The 17,814-nt window shown below is 40.3% G+C and overlaps 1 protein-coding gene across 2 annotated transcripts in view; it reads left to right on the plus strand.

Moving 5' to 3' along the window:
• The window catches only part of nrg2b (neuregulin 2b), a 60,211-nt gene that overhangs the window by 19,719 nt on the left and 22,678 nt on the right, over positions 1–17,814 (plus strand). For both annotated transcript variants that reach the window (XM_031280041.2, XM_031280042.2), the window contains exons 2-4: positions 6,535–6,697; positions 8,431–8,549; positions 10,771–10,897. In XM_031280041.2, coding sequence (XP_031135901.1) covers positions 6,535–6,697; positions 8,431–8,549; positions 10,771–10,897 — 409 coding nt within the window. The remainder of the gene's footprint in view (positions 1–6,534; positions 6,698–8,430; positions 8,550–10,770; positions 10,898–17,814) is intronic.

Consider the following 17,814-nt stretch of genomic DNA (forward strand, 5'->3'; position numbering starts at 1 on the left):
AAAACGTCCATGTAGCCTGAGGAGAGCGTCCCAGAGAGGGATGCGCTCATTGGTAACCAGGCTCACCACTCGCAGCTGCTTCAGACTGACTTTCACCACTCATTTCTACACTTACCTGCATAAAAGCCCGACAGTCTCACCTCAGACTCACCAGATGATGAGCCTCATCTGGGTGGTTGTTAAGTGGAGCTGATACAGTAGTATCCATCTTGCAAATACAGTCTAGAAGTGTTATTTTTCTTCAAACAAGTAAAAAAAAAAAATGTGCCAGTGGGGTAAAATATTTTCACTTAATGCAAATCATCTTGTATCAAGGATTTCCTTAAATACCAGTAGAATTATTTTTGCCTTATTCTGTTTGTTTTCAGAAAGTGGTTTTGCATCAGAAACAAATGGGATTACCAAATCCAACTGGCAAATAGTTTTCCTTTGTTTTAAGAAAAAATATGAATTTCATGTGTTACGTCAAGACCTAGTTGTTAAAGGACCATTTTGGTTGATCTAATTAGCTTCATGACGTAGATGACATACAATGTCGGGGTATTTACGGCAGGAAAATAGTTTATTTTGATTAGGTGATTATGATGTCACTGGTCCTTTTGCTAAAACGATATCTCATTTCCTTCCTGTTGGCATTTGACCTGTTGGTCATAACGTCACTAACACAATTGAAGGGAGCTGTGATTCCAGTGTGAGATTGGGTTAGGGTTAGGGTTACAATAGAGTTTATTAGCAGGAAATATTTTACCTCCCTAAAACATAAACCGGTTTTCTCTCTAGGCTCACCATGTTGGACTTAAATTGAACAATCATACAGGACGACATATATCGCAAAGAAAAACAAACGTAATACTTTTCTCTTGCTAAATCTGTGGTTCTCCTGCTCCAACCCTTTCTCCTAGAAATAATGTTTAAACTAATTTACTTTGCCAGTTACCTTTCATTAGGAAACCTAATTGCTGCCTGGATAATGTAGCCTGGGAACCAGACGAATCTGGGAGCTCATGTTAAATTTTCTCTGGCAGATACGTCTGGTTCCCCTCCCACGCATACCATCGTGACACTACTGAATGGCGAGCGAAAACCTAGCTTAGTAAAGAGGAGCACCATTGAAGCATTTTCAAAAACAACCAAGATGGCTGCAGCTGATGTGGAACTTTCTGTTGAAGTACTATTTTCAAATTCTGATGGCAGGATTGGCAACACTCGTTCACAGACATTTTTAACGCTACACCATCACAGCTCAGCTCTGCACACTGTAGTTTGTTTACATTTGTCCGTCGCTTAGCGCTACGTCACATGTTTTGTTGCTCTGGTTGGATGTAGGCAGGGGCGTAGCACCAAATTCTGGGCCCTGTAGAAAGGCATTCTCCATGGGCCCCTCCCCACATCCACAGCTATTCATTCTAGCTTGGCCCCTCCTCATGTGAGGGCCCTGGGTACTCAGTCCCCTTTCCACCCCCAGTCCAACACCCCTGGTTGTAGGTCACACGTTTTGTTGCTCTGGTTGGTTGTAGGTCTTTCCAATCGTAACCACAGGCATTTTGGTCTACAGCCGTTGATAATGCCCCTTAGAAATCGGAAAGTACTGTAACTGAGAGGTTCCAGACTGACTTGAATTATGCTATCGCATAATCACGTTTTTCTGGAGGGATTGGAAAATGGTGAAAAAATGTGGATCAGTGTTTCCCAAAAGTCCAAGATGACGTCCTCCAATGTCTTGGTTTGTCTACAGCTCAAAGATATTCAGTTTACTGTCACAGAGGAGAGAAGAAACTAGAACATATTAACATTGAAGGAGCTGGAATCAGAGAATTTTGAGATAACTTGTTTTTTCTTTATAAAAGACCAAGGACACTACCTTAACGTAGCATTTCTCTTCTCTTAAATGGAAAATGTTTGGGTCTCCTGCTCTTATTGTGTTATCACCATCACTCTCTTGGCTTCCATGTAAAAAGCATTGTAAAGTACAAGGAGTTTGGGCATTTGTTTAGGAATTGTCAAAAGGAACTTGTAATGGAAATGTAATTCTGCTATGAATACATTTCAACCCTTTATCGCAGAAAGATGAACCCAGACTAATGTTATATACTTTTGAAGGGAATCTGAGGATGTTTCTCCTTTAAAGTGGGCATCGAGCCGAGCTCTGGCCACACACTGGGAACAGCACTGAGAAAGAGAAGCTGCTCCTGCAAATGTGATTGAATTGACCACTTGAGGTAGTTTGGAGGGATTGATTAATAGATTGACAGAAGGATTGGCTGTTATTTAACACTGGATGTATGGACAAACTGGCTGTCCTCTCCTTCTCCTTCTGTGTGTCCTAACCTCCTACTCATGTGTGTTTCGCCAAGCTTTAGAAAAAATATTCCAATCTGTGGGGACTTAAATTTCATTTTAACACCTCACTCCTTTCTCCCACTCATATTTCATATAAACTCACTGGTTTCTGAGGAGTCACAACTATCATTTCTGTCTTTGTTTTAACATCTTGGTTGTGCTTCATGTCTCTTAAAGCTGCCGTGCGACAGTGAAATGATACCAATGTGTTAACTATATAGTCTGTAGTAGAGTAGCTTTGTAGTTTTTCTTTCTTTTGTTTGGTGGCATTTTTAGTTAATTTACTGTTGATTATTTCTAATGTATTTACTGACTGTGAAGCACTGTGTAACTTGCTTTTTGAAAAGTGCAATACACACAAAGATTATTATTCTCAGAGGTATTTTGTCATTGTGAGTCTAAATGTCAAATCTGTACTGCTGTAGTTGGGATAAAGTCGCCCCTCCCACAATGCAATCTCATCTCTTTTCCACATATGGTACATTGTTATTAGATTACAGTTCCCATGATATCCTCATTGTCTCCTGCAAAATATCCATAGCAAAATGCTGGATGACAACAGCAAGGAGGCTGCTTGTTTTCTTAGGAAAAACAGTTTGTCATGACAAGAGTAAAGAGACTTAACTGGTGAGTTCTGACTTTATGCATTTGTGCCGAAATAATAAAGGTTCCTGGTAACACATCCTTGTTTTAAATGGGAGTTACACACCTCATGTTTCCTGTAATGACTTCCAGCTATCATTGTCCTGAAGTAGAGCCTAGAAAAGGCTCAGCCATGATAGATATGTTTTTAAAGGTCCTATGACATGCTGCTTTTTGGATGCTTTTATATAGACCTTAGTGGTCCCCTAATACTGTATCTGAAGTCTCTTTTATATAGGCCTTAGTGGTCCCTTAATACTGTATCTGAAGTCTCTTTTATATAGGCCTTAGTGGTCCCCTAATACTGTATCTGAAGTCTCTTTTATATAGGCCTTAGTGGTCCCCTAATACTGTATCTGAAGTCTCTTATATATAGGCCTTAGTGGTCCCCTAATACTGTATCTGAAGTCTCTTTTATATAGACCTTAGTGGTCCCCTAATACTGTATCTGAAGTCTCTTTTATATAGACCTTAGTGGTCCCCTAATACTGTATCTGAAGTCTCTTTTATATAGACCTTAGTGGTCTCCTAATACTGTATCTGAAGTCTCTTTTATATAGGCCTTAGTGGTCCCCTAATACTGTATCTGAAGTCTCTTTTATATAGACCTTAGTGGTCTCCTAATACTGTATCTGAAGTCTCTTTTATATAGACCTTAGTGGTCCCCTAATACTGTATCTGAAGTCTCTTTCCTGAAATTCAGCCTTGGTGCAGAATTACAGCCACTAGAGCCAGTCCCACAATGAGCTTTCCTTAGGACGTCCCATTTCTGTGTCTGTAGCTTTAAATGCTATTGAGAAGGAGAGAGGGGGGGCAAGGTGGAGGGTGGGGGTGTGGCCTTGACCAACTGCCATGCTTTGCTTGTTTTCAAGCCATGATGTCTCTCTCATGGGTGGGCCAAATTCTCTGGGCAGACAAAGCAGAGAAAGGGGAGGTAGCCTTTCCCCTTATGACGTCATAAAGGGAAGATTCCAGATCGGCCCATCTGAGCTTTCATTTTCTCAAAGGCAGAGCAGGATACCCAGGGCTCGGTTTACACCTATCACCATTTCTAGCCACTGGGGGACCATAGGCAGGCTGGGGGAACTCATATTAATGTTAAAAAAAATGTCATGCCATGGGACCTTTAAATAAGCATAAAGTATGTGGATCTTTATGTGTGTCTCCTGTAGCATTCACCTACTGTGACAGATTACAGGAGTACAAGGGTCGTGTTATACTCAAAAAGTAGTAGTTCTTATGGCGTGATGTCCGACCACATCAGAAGGCAAAAGTGTGTATAGCTCTTCCTACTGGAAGCTGTGGTGAATAGCCGGTCGTCACAGAGAGGGGGAGACGCGATATTGTTTAAATATGGGAGTAATGGTGAAAATGTTCAGACGGTCACTCCTGGAAGACATTCATAGTGTTGCACTCGGTCGTTCACATGAAAAATGCCAAATATAGTTGTTTAAGAAATGAAAAAAGAATCGACAAACACCTTTACACACGACAGTTGTGAAAACTGTAGTGACATACAGTTATTAGCACTTCTGTCTAATTTGTGTCTCACTAAATCAGTCGTACACACAGTCCTGTCCAACTTCTATCTGTGGACATGTTACGCTGTTTGTATGCACAAAAAACTGTGTAACTGTAACTGTATCAACTGGAGTCTTAACATTGCTAACAATGGCTAACTTGGCTAGAGCTAACCCCACAATGAAAAATCTGACTTGGAAATGGAATACCATCGGGTGTGACGTCATTTCCAGCACTGGCTTCCGAGTTCCGAGGTAAATGGAATGCACTATAATATCTGCAGAATTTTGTTCTTAACAGCATTAATTGATTTTTTTGGGCCAGTGGGGCAGCACAACAAGTTACTGTAACAATACATTGACACATAAATACTTTATAAAATTGGGACGTTATGACGATCATGTTAGCAAACAGTTGCCTATTTACACTTCCAGCAGACATGGAGCAACATTAGCATTCATTTAGAGTCATGCTTCTGAATGTAAGTCCAGCATGTACTCTTCTTTTAGCTCTTTTTTCTGTCTCCACTAACCCCTGTGAGAAAGTCCCTCACAATCTTCTTTGTTTGGTTTCATCAGTCAACAGGAGCACAAGCCAAGACCAAGTCTGGTTGAGTCAGGTCAAGATTCAGCAGTGTATCTGGGCCTAAAACAGTATGTGGCATGGACTGGAGCCTCAACAAAGAAGAGAAAATACCAACATATCAGGCAAATTGTTCCAATAAGATATATGATGCAACTGACACTTAGTGCTATTCTTAAGCATAACTCATTACATGCCGAGACAGAGAGAGAGAGAGAGAGAGAGAGAGAGAGAGAGAATCTGGTGATGCTGAGATGATTTACTTTGGTGTGACGTGGAATTATACATCAAGAGTGTGTGTCGAGTCTGTGACAAGACTTAATCTCACAAAATGTGAGAGCTGTGTTTAAAGATGTGCTACTTGTTCTGTTGTGTGTCTAAAAATCCTTCTTAAATCCTACTTACATAAGTGCAAGCTGTTTGGAAGGTACTTCATAGAGGTTCTCTTTTTTACCTCCACTCTTACACTATTACTTGTGTAATTTAAAGATAAGGCTGCCATTATTGTATATTTTTCTTACTGTGAAACAAAGCACATTTCTTCCTACTGAAGAAGTAAAAACGGTCAAGTTTTTCTTTTTTTTTTATGTTGTATAAAATGTGCTAGATTTACAAGACATACACAGAAATAGACCTACATTGTTGAGGCTCAACATGCACATACAGTATGAACTGGGAGGAGTTAATGGAAGGATGCAGCAGTGCTGTGAGGAGCTGTGGCTCTATACAACAATTGCCTCACAGTTGATCAAGCATGTGCTATCACTTAAACAGTGTGTGTGTGTGTGTGTGTGTGTGTGTGTGTGTGTGTGTGTGTGTGTGTGTGTGTGTGCGTGTGTGCGCGTGCGCACGCGAGTGTGTGTGAATAAATGGTACTAGATGGTGCTGAGCTGTCTCTTTGCTTTAGCTTCTGTGTGCCTGCGCTGGTGTCAGTGATGCAGTCTGTTGTAGTTTTTAAGGAGAGAAGAGAGAGAGTGAAATTCTCCTGAGACTGATGAATCACACGCAGACACACATACACACACACACACACACACACACACACACACACACACACACGTAAACACACCCACATTGCTCCATAATGAAAATCTACCGCAGAGTTTCTGAGAGAAATTTCTTTCTCTATAAGCCTTCACTTTATCTTTGCTTTTCAGGATTTTTCATGTGTGTGTGTGTGTGTGTGTGTGTGTGTGTGTGTATATATATATGTGTAAGAGAGTGTGTGTTGTGTCATTGATTTTTTTCCTTTTTTGACATCTATCGTGAACATCTGAACCCTCACAAACTGATTTTTTATCACACACACACACACACACACACACACACACACACACACACACACACACACACAATTAAATGGATAGATTAATTAAATGTCTAATTTCCCATCCTCTCGTCATCTCCCTCTCTCGCTCTATCTCTCTCTCTCTGTCTCTCTCTGTCCAGCCTCTGCTCCTAAGCTTCGTCTGACGCGAGGCCAGTCTCTGGTGGAAGGAGACAAGCTGTACTTGAAGTGCGAGGCGTCGGGGAATCCCAGCCCTTCCTTCCGCTGGTACAAAGATGGACATGAGCTTCAGAAAGGCAGAGACCTAAAAATAAAGACCAACAAGTGAGTCTGTCAGACTGGATATTTGTCTCAGTATTCACACTGGACACACAATTTTTACACCAAGAAGTTTGAAAATGCCAAAAAAGACTGCTTCTTCAAACACATGCTGTACATTCTGCGATGGTTCCTGGCATGCAGCTCTGTTTAGGTGACCCTGGGCCACTTCACACTGCACCCAAACTGTCTGTTAGCAGAAAATTGGACTTCCTTTTCTGTTTCATTTCATTCATCACCATAGATGCAGTAAAACAGCACTGAAGTTTAAGTATAGGTTCAGGTTTTTTTTTTGAAGGCCATCTTAATACAACAGCAGCCACATGCCCATATGTACGTTGAAAAAGTCATTGGTCGGTGTCTTCATTCCTCCGGTCCTTACTGGCCATGAAGCGATAACTTAGAACGGCTACACGTAAGAGATGAGGGTTAAAATCCACAAAATGCTAGTGTAGTCAAACAGTAGACATGGCGGAGGGGTACGTCCTGGTAGTCGCATGTAGGTTCCGGGACTAAACATCAACAAAAGTTACATTTCATAGCTAAGATTTCTTTTAAACTCTGACGGACTACTGAAGCCTCGTGTTAGCTTTAGCCGAACGATGCGATGCATTTTTGCACTGCAGGTCTACATGGATTATGTATTTTGTCCCCCATTTCTTACAATGTTTTAAGAAAGGAGTGCTTCGCCATCAGTACGGATAATGAGTACAGTGACCCACAACTCTTTCGACCGTACAATACATACAGCTTTTGCATTGAGTGTTGTATTAAGATAGACTTGGAAAATCCAAACCTATCCATTTATGTGGACAGTGAAATTGTGCAACCCGTTCTCACTTCGAACTCGTAAAATACGGACGTTTGGACAGTGGCGTCCGTATTTTACGAGATCCTGTTGAATTGTGCAGACTTTGACACTGTTCAGATCATATCAACACATTTTCCAAAGCAGTATTATCAGGCAGTGTCCTACTTCTGTTTCATTGGTTACATCACATAGACACAGATGACTTATTTTGCACTTATCAAACACTCCTGAATGTCCTTATTCACTGTTATATTTTTTTTAGATATCACCAACTTTTAAGAATCTGTCCTGTTGTTTGTGTATTTAGTTCAGATATTAAGGGAGTACAGAATCATTTCTTGTAATCTGTTCCTGTGAAGATTAAGTGATGCCTGTTTCAGTTATTTTTTGCACAAAATAATTGTCCATTTGCTTTGATGGCCAATCACTCTGGACATCATGACCAGTTGTTAATTGCTGGTCTTGGCTGGAAACTAGAGGAACATTTCTCATTCAGTCGGAGATGAGTCTGCTGCTTTTTTGAAAACAACAATAACTGACACTGTCTTTTTATCTGCTCTGTATCACTCTCTCTCTCTTTTTCTCTCTTTCTCTATCTCTCCCTCTCTCTCATCTCTCTCGCGCGCGCTCTCGCTCTCTTTCTCTCCCTCTCTCTCTTTTCTCTTTTCTCTCTCTCTCGCTCTCTCTCTCTTCTCTCTCTCCCTCTCCCTCTCTTCTCTCTCTCCCTCCCTCTCCCTCTCTCTTCTCTCTCTCTCCCTCCTCTCTCTCTCTCTCTCGCGCGCGCTCTCGCTCTCTTTCTCTCTCTCTCTCTCTCTCTCTTTTCTCTTTTCTCTCTCTCTCGCTCTGTCTCTCTTCTCTCTCTCCCTCTCCCTCTCTCTTCTCTCTCTCTCCCACCTCTGTGTCTGCCCCTCGTTCCCCTTCACTGAAGGAAAAACTCAAAGGTGCAGATCAGTCGCGTCCGTGTGGAAGACTCTGGCAACTACACCTGTGTGGCTGAAAACTCACTAGGACAAGAAAACATCACGAGTATAATCAGCGTGCAGATCTGTGAGCAATCACACAATCTATCTATCTATCTATCTATCTATCTATCTATCTATCTATCTGATCAATTAATGCTGATTGTAGCAAAACTTACCTTAACTTACGATAATGTTTTTTAGCACATCAATACAAATGTCCTTCTTATATGCTTTGTTCTTTAAGCTTTCCTTCCTAAATGTATTTTTTTCATAGTTTCCTTCATCTGTCTTTCTAAAAAGCTAGAACTTGATACTGGGGTTTGTGTTGGTTTCCTAAGATCAATAAGTATCTCTTGTACTGGCTAGTAAACCTTGATCACTCTGTCTTTTAACAAAAATATGAGAGCTATTACTCGTCTATCGTTCAACAACTTCATCTTCTAAGACATTCTTCTTCAGAATAAAAGGGTTAAAATAGAATAGAATCACATGTGTTTATTTTAAAATGGATTTAATATCAAAGATGGAGGAAACTAATCATGTAATCACAAATCTTTTTTATTACTTCTTATTTATACGTACTTTGTTCTGCATGATACAAACTCATTTGGCCATACGGTATATATAAAACCTGACAAAGAACTTACCATAACGTAAGCATCATATATAAATCATATACTATATATATATATATATATATATATATATATATATATATATATATATATATATATATATAATGGGAAAAAAATTAGAATAATAACAGTAAGAAAATAACTACGTAAAAAAATGAAATGAATTAAAATAATAATAATAAAGAGAAATAAATAATATTGTAATAAATTAAGTACTAAATTAAGAACAAAATCAAAGGTAGATAAAAGCTGATTATTTCAGATAATTTTTTAGGCTATGGAAATAGGCAGAGCCCAACAGTTTCAAAACAGAAAGGAGGGAAAACAGAAAAATTGATGGTAACACTTTCCTTGAAGGTATCTACATAATCGTGACATGAAACTGTCATAACTATGACATGACACTGTCATGAACAAGTCATAAACTTTTATGACTTCTGTCATTAAGTGTCATTCGGTTTTTGTCATGACAAGTTGACATTGTTCGGGTTGTCTTGATTATGACAACTTGACATTATTCAAAGTGACATTACCAGAAGTTGTCTTGGTCATTACAAGTTGACATAATGTCATCCTGGTTAATGTCAAGTTGTCATGACAAAGACATCCCAAGCAAATTTAATGTCAACTTGTCATGACCAAGACGACTTCTGGTAATGTCACTTAGACTTGTTTATAATGTTTATGACACGTTCATGACAGTGTCACGTCATAGTTATGACAATGTCATGTCACGATTATGTCAATACCTTCAAGTAAAGTGTTACCAAATTGATTATATTACCCGTAAATATACCCGAACATTTTCAAGTTTTAAGTTGCAGAGGAAGAAGACAGAAGGGTGTTGGGTGGGGGGGGCAGCTATGAGCTGGAGAGTTGCAGCGAGCTCAGGAAAGTGACTGATGCCTGCCCAAAAGGTAGATAGATTTATCACACTAAACTCTTTGAAATTCACTTAACCCTTGTTTTGTCTTCCTGACGACCATGCAACTTTTAGTTTTTCTGGGTCTAAATTAAAAATATTCAACCTTTTGGTCATCTTTTTCAACGTTTGTCAGTTTTTTCCTAGTTTTTTGTCACTATTTCCGATGTTTTTGTTGATTGTCACCTCTTTCCACATTTTTTTGTTATTTTTCCTGACATTTTTGAAGGTTTTACGACATTTGTGTCACTTTTTACACGTTTTTTTGTGGTCACTTTTTGTGATGTTTTTGTTGATTTTTTTGCCTGCGCTTAATTTGACGTTTTCTTTGTTTGTTTTTTCTCCACGCTTTTGAAACTTTTTCCGTAATTTTTGTCACTTTTTTCAACGTTCTTTTATAAAAAACAATTTTTTCAAATGCTATACAATTGAATAAAACACCCAAATTCAATGAAAGTAGGGAACTGATAATTAATTTTATTTGTGAAGAACGTTGCATGGAACCATCCACTTTATTTTTTTGACAATTTGGTTGAAAGAAACTCAAATTTCTGATATAGAAACTTTTTGAAAATGGGTCAAATTTGACCCGAGGACAACAGGAGGGTTACGAGGTCTGAAAGGTATGTGGTATAGTGTGGTATGATATTATTTAGGGCTATGGCTGCCATAAAATGTGTGATTTTAACAAAAAGGTTGCAGCATCTTTTGCATCTTTTTTTCCCCCTGTCTGCCTGTCCTCCTCGTAGTGACCACCACCACCACCCCGTCTTCAGGTGTGAGTCACGCGAGGCGCTGCAACGACTCGGAGAAGGCCTACTGCGTCAATGGAGGAGACTGTTACTTCATACATGGTATTAACCAGCTGTCCTGCAAGTAAGTTGGTTGCTCGGTCGGCCCCCGTCCCCTCAGTCATCACTGTGTAGTCTCTCCCCTGTCTCTCCTCCCTCCCTCCCTCTGTCTTTCTGTCTCTGTCTCTCTGGTCTCACACACTGTGTCGCTGCTCACTGCACTACCTTGTCTTCTGTTCCCTGGTTTGCCCTCCCCACATACAGGCACCTGCAGCCCACCTAGCCAATGCACTGTGTCTAAGGCTTGTTGTTTACAGTTTTAATAGATTGTCACAGAAGAAAAAGGATTTTGTATGAAGCTGATGGCTTGAACAGATCCTCACTTGGACATTATGTTCGCACACATTGGAATTGGTTGTATCTTGTTCTAAGATGATTACTTTGGTTTAGTGAGTAAAGGTCGCTTGTGGTAACAGAAAGTCATAAAAAAGATGCAAAGAAATGCAAAGGTATTAGAACAGAATGAAGAGTTAAGGTGTCTTCGCATTACAAATGATATTGATTACATCAGATTGTTCTTTTTGTATTCAAAATAAACACCTGGACATTTCTTTGCCGTTTTTTATGAATAAAAATAATGAGCCCTGACTATTTTAGATTAGATGCAAATTAAAACAAAACTGGTGCCGTGAATCCCACCTGTCAGCAATACCCTGGGCTTGTCTCTCTGTTTCCAGGCTCCTATGTTCCCATGGGCCTAGTCTAGCCTTGTGTTGAGTTTTGTAAGAGATTGGTAAGGGCTATATCTTCTCAGTTCAAATAGCAAAAAACAAAAGAAAGAAAGAACGCGAAATGGACTTTCAAAATACAGTTTAACTTGTACTAAAAATCTCTCAAGCCACTGTGGAGATATCAATGTCTAAAGTCAAGAAAAGTGTCTTGCCTGCAAATTTCAGGGCGTAAGTTTGGATAAATATAACATCAGCAGTCTGTAAGCAGTAGGTGGTTGAGTTCAACATATTGACTAAGGGAAACGTACATTGAACATTGGACCTAAGGCAAAAACATTGCTGAGAAGATAAAACCCTTCGAAAGGTCTTCTTAATGTGTCATATGAAGAGGATATTGAGCTGGGGAACATGGGACCCTGAGAACATAGATACGCTGCCCTATATGTTGGTAGAACCCAACGGAAACGATTGGCGTCTACCTGCATATATGCAGGGTGATGACAGTGTTTGTGGGAAAAATATTGATGTTATGGACAATAATATATAAATATCGATTTAAAAAAAAGTTGTTTTCTTCCATTAGACAGTATAGCAGACCTTTGTCTCCTTGGTCCAAGCTAGGTTAGCAATCGGGTATCTTGTACGGCATGGTAGTTGATTCTACTTTTGCTGACCCTGCAGCAGAAAATCTTTTTCCCCAAGAGCACAGTATTGCTTAGAGGAACTTCACAGGAGTTAAAGAGGACATCCTGTGACGTAGTTTATTAGCTGCTGCCTCTGTTGTCGGTCACTCTGTTGGCATGTAACCACCAAACACTTTGCATGCTGAGGGCACCTAGAAAAGTGAAGAGGACAGGGGAGAAGAGACTGATTGTAATATCTCAAAAGCACACCGCGATTTGGACTGTCCTGGATTTTTCTTATTCAACTTTTAGTGAGGCTGCACATTTAAGTGTGTGTTAGCCTACATTTTATGAACTTATTCATTGTCACTCACCACCATCTGTCGTTAGCCGCTGTAAGCTGCTATGCTAGTTACCTAGCAACCATAATCACAGTATTGCTTATTTCTAATAGCTAGCTGCCATTATTGACTGTACTTTAATTTTAACACTCAGAGAATAGTCTGGCAGTATTGCCATAATAAAGTTAGTCCCAAGTGAAATATCAGAAATGAAAACTGATAATCTTTCGATACAAATGATTCAATTATCAACCGTGAAAATATGGTGTAACCAGTTTACTACTGGATTATTGACCATTTATCTTAACTTCACTCACAGTTGTAAAGTTGACAGGAAGCGGTGGATCGTGGGAAAGCCAGCTAAATAGCAAAAGGTGCTTGTCCAGACTGATCTCATAAAGTGGCGTATGTATGACACGCCAATTCGTATGCCATTTTTGGTGTATTATCAAGACGCATACTCGCATTTTAGCGTGTTGATCAACGCCCTTTGGCCTCTATTGACTTACATTACCTTGCGATTGCGTGTGAATTTACGCCGTAGCGAGTAGTATGAAAGGGCGGTGGATGGGTAAAACACAGGACTTTCACCCAGGAAAGAGCTACCAGACTGGTATGTGTTTAGAACAGCAAGTGCAAAGGTTTCCATGAACTAGATATTAGATGAATCACTGCTATGTTATATCAACCTGTTCCTGATTTATTTATATGAACATGTCACAAGTTACAGTTACAGCAAATATAATGAAACAATGTGCATGTTGGCAAAGTTGTGGTATCAGGTAACAGTAAAACTCTGGCTACAACATAGAAGAAACTTGGAGCTGGTAGCATTTTACACTAGTGTAGTAGAGGTGGAAAATGGCATTATAGTGGCCGGTTAGTGGAGCAGGCGCACATATATAGAGGTTTGCTCCTCGACGCAGCGGCCGCGGGTTCGGCTCCGACCTGCGGCCCTTTGCTGCATGTCGTTCCCACTCTCTCTCCTCTTTCATGTCTTCAGCTGTCCTATGGAAATAAAGGCCTAAAATGCCCAAAAAAAGAATAAAGAAAAGAAAATGGCATTATATCAACAATTAATATTTCCCTTCTTTGGTACATTCAACTAGCCTAGAAATCTAGACGCACCCGAGCGGCAGCAATTTAATTTGCAGTCAGGGGGGTCTAGGCACTCTCTGTTGGCTTGTAAGCTGGAAAACCCAAACTCTTGTCAGGCCAATCACATTGTGTATAGAGTCGGTAGGCGGGCTAATGGTTGCTGCTGCTGCTGGGAACAGCGTTCTTCTGGAAGACTTGGAGTTAAGCTTTTCTTTGAGAAAAGAACAAAGAACGGCTCTGAAGTCATTCTTAAAAAAGGAAGATGTGTTCGGAGTTTTGCCGACCGGATACGGCAAAAGTTTAATCTATCAACTAGCTCTGCTACCTTCTTCGTTGCTCTGGTTGGTTGTAGTGCTATCCTATTGCGTGCAGAGAGAATTTGAAAGACAAACGTTTATCCCGCCCCTCGGATTGAGCTCCGTCAATGGTGAGTTCCCAGACCCAACATCTTGATGTGGGTCTGGCTAGGTTAACATTCAAGGGATTTCAAGGCACATTTTGAAGTTGGGTTGTATGAGGTTCTTATCTATAGTCAGTGTATTACCTACAGTCGGTGGTCAACACACCCCCAGTTTAGAGAAGCAGACAGAAGAACAGAAACGGAAGCTAAGCAATGTACTGCTGTGGACGGGGGCAGCAGCTAAACGTATTTTAGCCACCTAAAAAAAATTATTATCAGTTTAAGTGTACACTATGTTTAGAATATTTTCGCCACTTTACCTTGCCGTCAGGCAGCCCTTTCTCTTCAAAGCCACCAGATTCCTTTGACAAAAATAGTAATTTAACTTAACAGAACACGGGAGTTGCTATTCGGTTAGTTAGTTTCGTCTCGATTGGTTAGTTAGTTAGTGTTGTTGTGTGACTTCGGTGTTTTAAAGGGTTAGTTTGGATTCACCAAAGTCAAACAATAACACAAACAAACTAACCGATTGAGGCGGCGGTAGACCGCCGTGTTCTGCCAGGTAAAATTTACTGTTTTTGTAAAGGAGTCTGGTGGCTTTGAAGAGAGCGTAGATGAATATAATGGCTTCATTTCTCAGTCAGAAAGGGCTGTCTGACGGCAAGGTAAAGCGGGGAGTATATTCGAAATATAGTGTAGTACTGTAGGCCTTTTTTTAGATGTCTAAAATATGTTTGCTGCCGGCCCCACACTGACAATGGATAAGTTCCTTATACTACCACACTTCAAAATATCCGAACTGTCCCTTTAAATGGCACAGTATGCCGACAGCTGTAAGCTCAATGCAATACAAACTGAATTTTTGCAACCAAAGCTTTGTATGAACCTAAGCTACGAAAAAGTCTTTGTTCCACTTTGTGAAATGTATATTTTCTAAACTGGAGGTTGTATTCTTTCATTTCCAACTTGCCATGCATACAGGGTCATTTTGTAGATGTGTAGCAAACACTTCCCCTGAGTGTGGATAACAGATGGCGTGTATAGTCGTATATGATCAAGAGCTTTGTTGTTATGCTTCCTGTACAATTGGACGTATCTGCTAGAAATCCATCCTTAGATCTTGCCTGTTCCAGATCTATGCTCTTTGTTTCTTCATTTCCATTTCTCTCTCTCACTTTCTCTCTCTGCTTCCCCTCTTCACTCTCTCTCCTCATGTCTTTCTCTCTATCCCTCATCTGATATACAGTACCTTCCGGTCATTACTGAAGGATAAATCAGGATTCTTTTTTTTTTATGGTGCTGACAAGCAGAAAACTTTGTTCGAGAGGGTTGCATATAGACATTAGAAGCTGCGTATATAGCAATTTAGGAGTCCAAAATGGGCAGGATTGTACAACATTCTGTGCATGATTGTGCTACACACAAACTCACGGCATATTTCAAGAAGCTACAGCAGACTAGCAAGGTAGTAGCAGACTAGCCAGCAGTTTCCAGAGAGTTACTGTAGCTTCTCAGCTTTGTCATCCTTTGTTGGCCTGTCTGTTTGGGCTGGTGGATAACAGGATGTAAATAAGACCACTGTCTGTAGACTGTCTGCTCGGCTTGTTCCCTTCAGAGATATGTAGACCCCCAATCGCACACGAAGACATTCTGCGCAACAGCTGCAAATCAGTGCACTGCATGGCACTTGCATGCAGCAGAACATTTTTTAAATATCCCTAACATTTGAGTGGTATTTGCAAGCTCTTTTGTGCCGACCATGGAGACATATAATCTCCTCTTCCCTGAAGGGGAAAGTAATGCTTTACAGCAAAATGGAGTCTGTAGGTTAAAGTGGAGGACAGCACATACAGAAAGGCACCCTGGCTTAAACAGAGAGTGGAGGTTAAAATGGAGATCAGTACATACAAACATGCCCGCTGGCGAGCTGTTGGCAGTCAAAGCTTGGTGTGTCTTGCTTACTCAGTGTTCCTTTAACCTATGTTATAGCGTTCTGTGTACAGTTGCAGATACTCTGATTAACGTTGTTGCTAATCTCCAGTCTGGCTGCCAGCTGTAAACATTAGTCCACGTACGTATTCCCAGCTACAGTATAGGTTGAAAATGCCAAATCCCCCATTTGAGTCAATAAAGTTAATTTAATTAAATCGAATCTCCAAATGCCACGAGTTCAGGCTTGTATTGAACATAATATCCACAGCTGTGTGCGGTTTTTTTTTTTCTCTTAATTTTTACGAGCCTTTGTATGATAAATATTTAAAAAAAAAAAAAGAATCATGGACTTTTGCTTTCATTCAGATGGTTTGAACGAAAAGGTTTGCTGGCTTTTCTTTCCCTCGGTGCTCATTCTCAGGGCGGAAAAAACAGTACAGTCGGGGGAAAAAAAGGAAAGGCGAGTATAGGCAGATAAAGAAAGGGTGGAGAAAAGAGGGGGCATGAGAGGCAGGGAGAAACAGAAGAGAAGGAGAAAAGAAATGATATACAGTAAAAGCTCTGCCGGCATAGGGCTGCCTCTGCTCCCAGTGTCTCGCATCTCTCTCTCTCCCTCTCTCTCTCTCTCTCTCTACTCTATTTATAACTCTATGGGAAATTGCTGAGTGGGCTCTTCCGAGGGGTTTTGCTGTAATTGATTCAAAATGCAAGTTGTCTCTTTAGTGGTGAGAAAGAGGAGAAAAGGATCCCCAGTCAGTTCTGTGGACGGTATATGCAGGGGGATGGACGGAGGTCCTTGCCTTTCAAACTGGATACATTTTTTGACCTGATACTAAATCACTGTCATAAAAACAATATGGCTATTAGAGCCAGAGAGCTTCTATTATCCTGTAATGGCTGTAAGGGGGGGGCCACACCCATGATAGCAGAACACTGGGGTTGATCAATTGCTTTGATTCATCTACAGTATAATGTGCACTGCAGTTGGATCAGATTTTCTATAACATGCCTATTTTTCATTTGACTGCAGTAAAGGCTGATCTACTATCACTTATAGCAATAAAGAGATTCAATCAATTAGGCCTGGCTGGGTAAAAGCCATGACACTCATTATAATTCAAGACATTTCAGAATTTGAAGCACTCTCTCAAAATGATTTTTTTATTTTCTCAAGGACATGAATTGAAATGTAGTGTTTCATCTAAAGAGCTGATAAGCTGGATAGAAAAGAATGGCAGTAATAGTAATTCACTTTAAAAAAAGAACAATATTTTGGGCTATGTATGTGTATCAGTTTTGGAGTGACGGTTATGCAGCGAGGAGCCTACTTGTTAGTTTCAGTGTTGTGAGTTTGATGGCTGTTGCCTGAATATGAATCATATGCAGCCCGTGGTATCGCTGACAGCTCGCCACCCATCCAGAAACAAAACAACACACTCTGCAGCTGTATGTAAACTATTGCTGTTATTTATGCCCAAGAAATACCAAAAGCTATTCCAACCATGTTCATGCTCACACGCTGTGGAGGTCCGTCTCTCTCTCTCTCTGTCTCTCTCTCGTTTCTCTTTCTGCTTCTATCTCAGTCTGTCTCTTTGTGTGTGTGTGTGTGTGTGTTACCTTTATACTTCTATTCTTGTGAAAACCAGGTATATTTTAATTTTACACATCCCCATTTTTGGCGTACGGTCATTTTGACAAGTCCTCATTCTTTAAGGCTTATTTTACAGGATTCATTGAGGGATTTTTGTTGTTGTTACGTGTTTGTGATGGGTTACCAGGCTTTTACACCAAATACACACACACACAGCATTACACAAAGCAAGGATGTTGTTCTCATTGCAGCAGCACTCTCCTTAACCACTACGTGTGCATGACTA

This window comes from Sander lucioperca, chromosome 1, assembly GCF_008315115.2.
Source record: "Sander lucioperca isolate FBNREF2018 chromosome 1, SLUC_FBN_1.2, whole genome shotgun sequence".
Classification (NCBI taxonomy): domain Eukaryota; kingdom Metazoa; phylum Chordata; class Actinopteri; order Perciformes; family Percidae; genus Sander; species Sander lucioperca.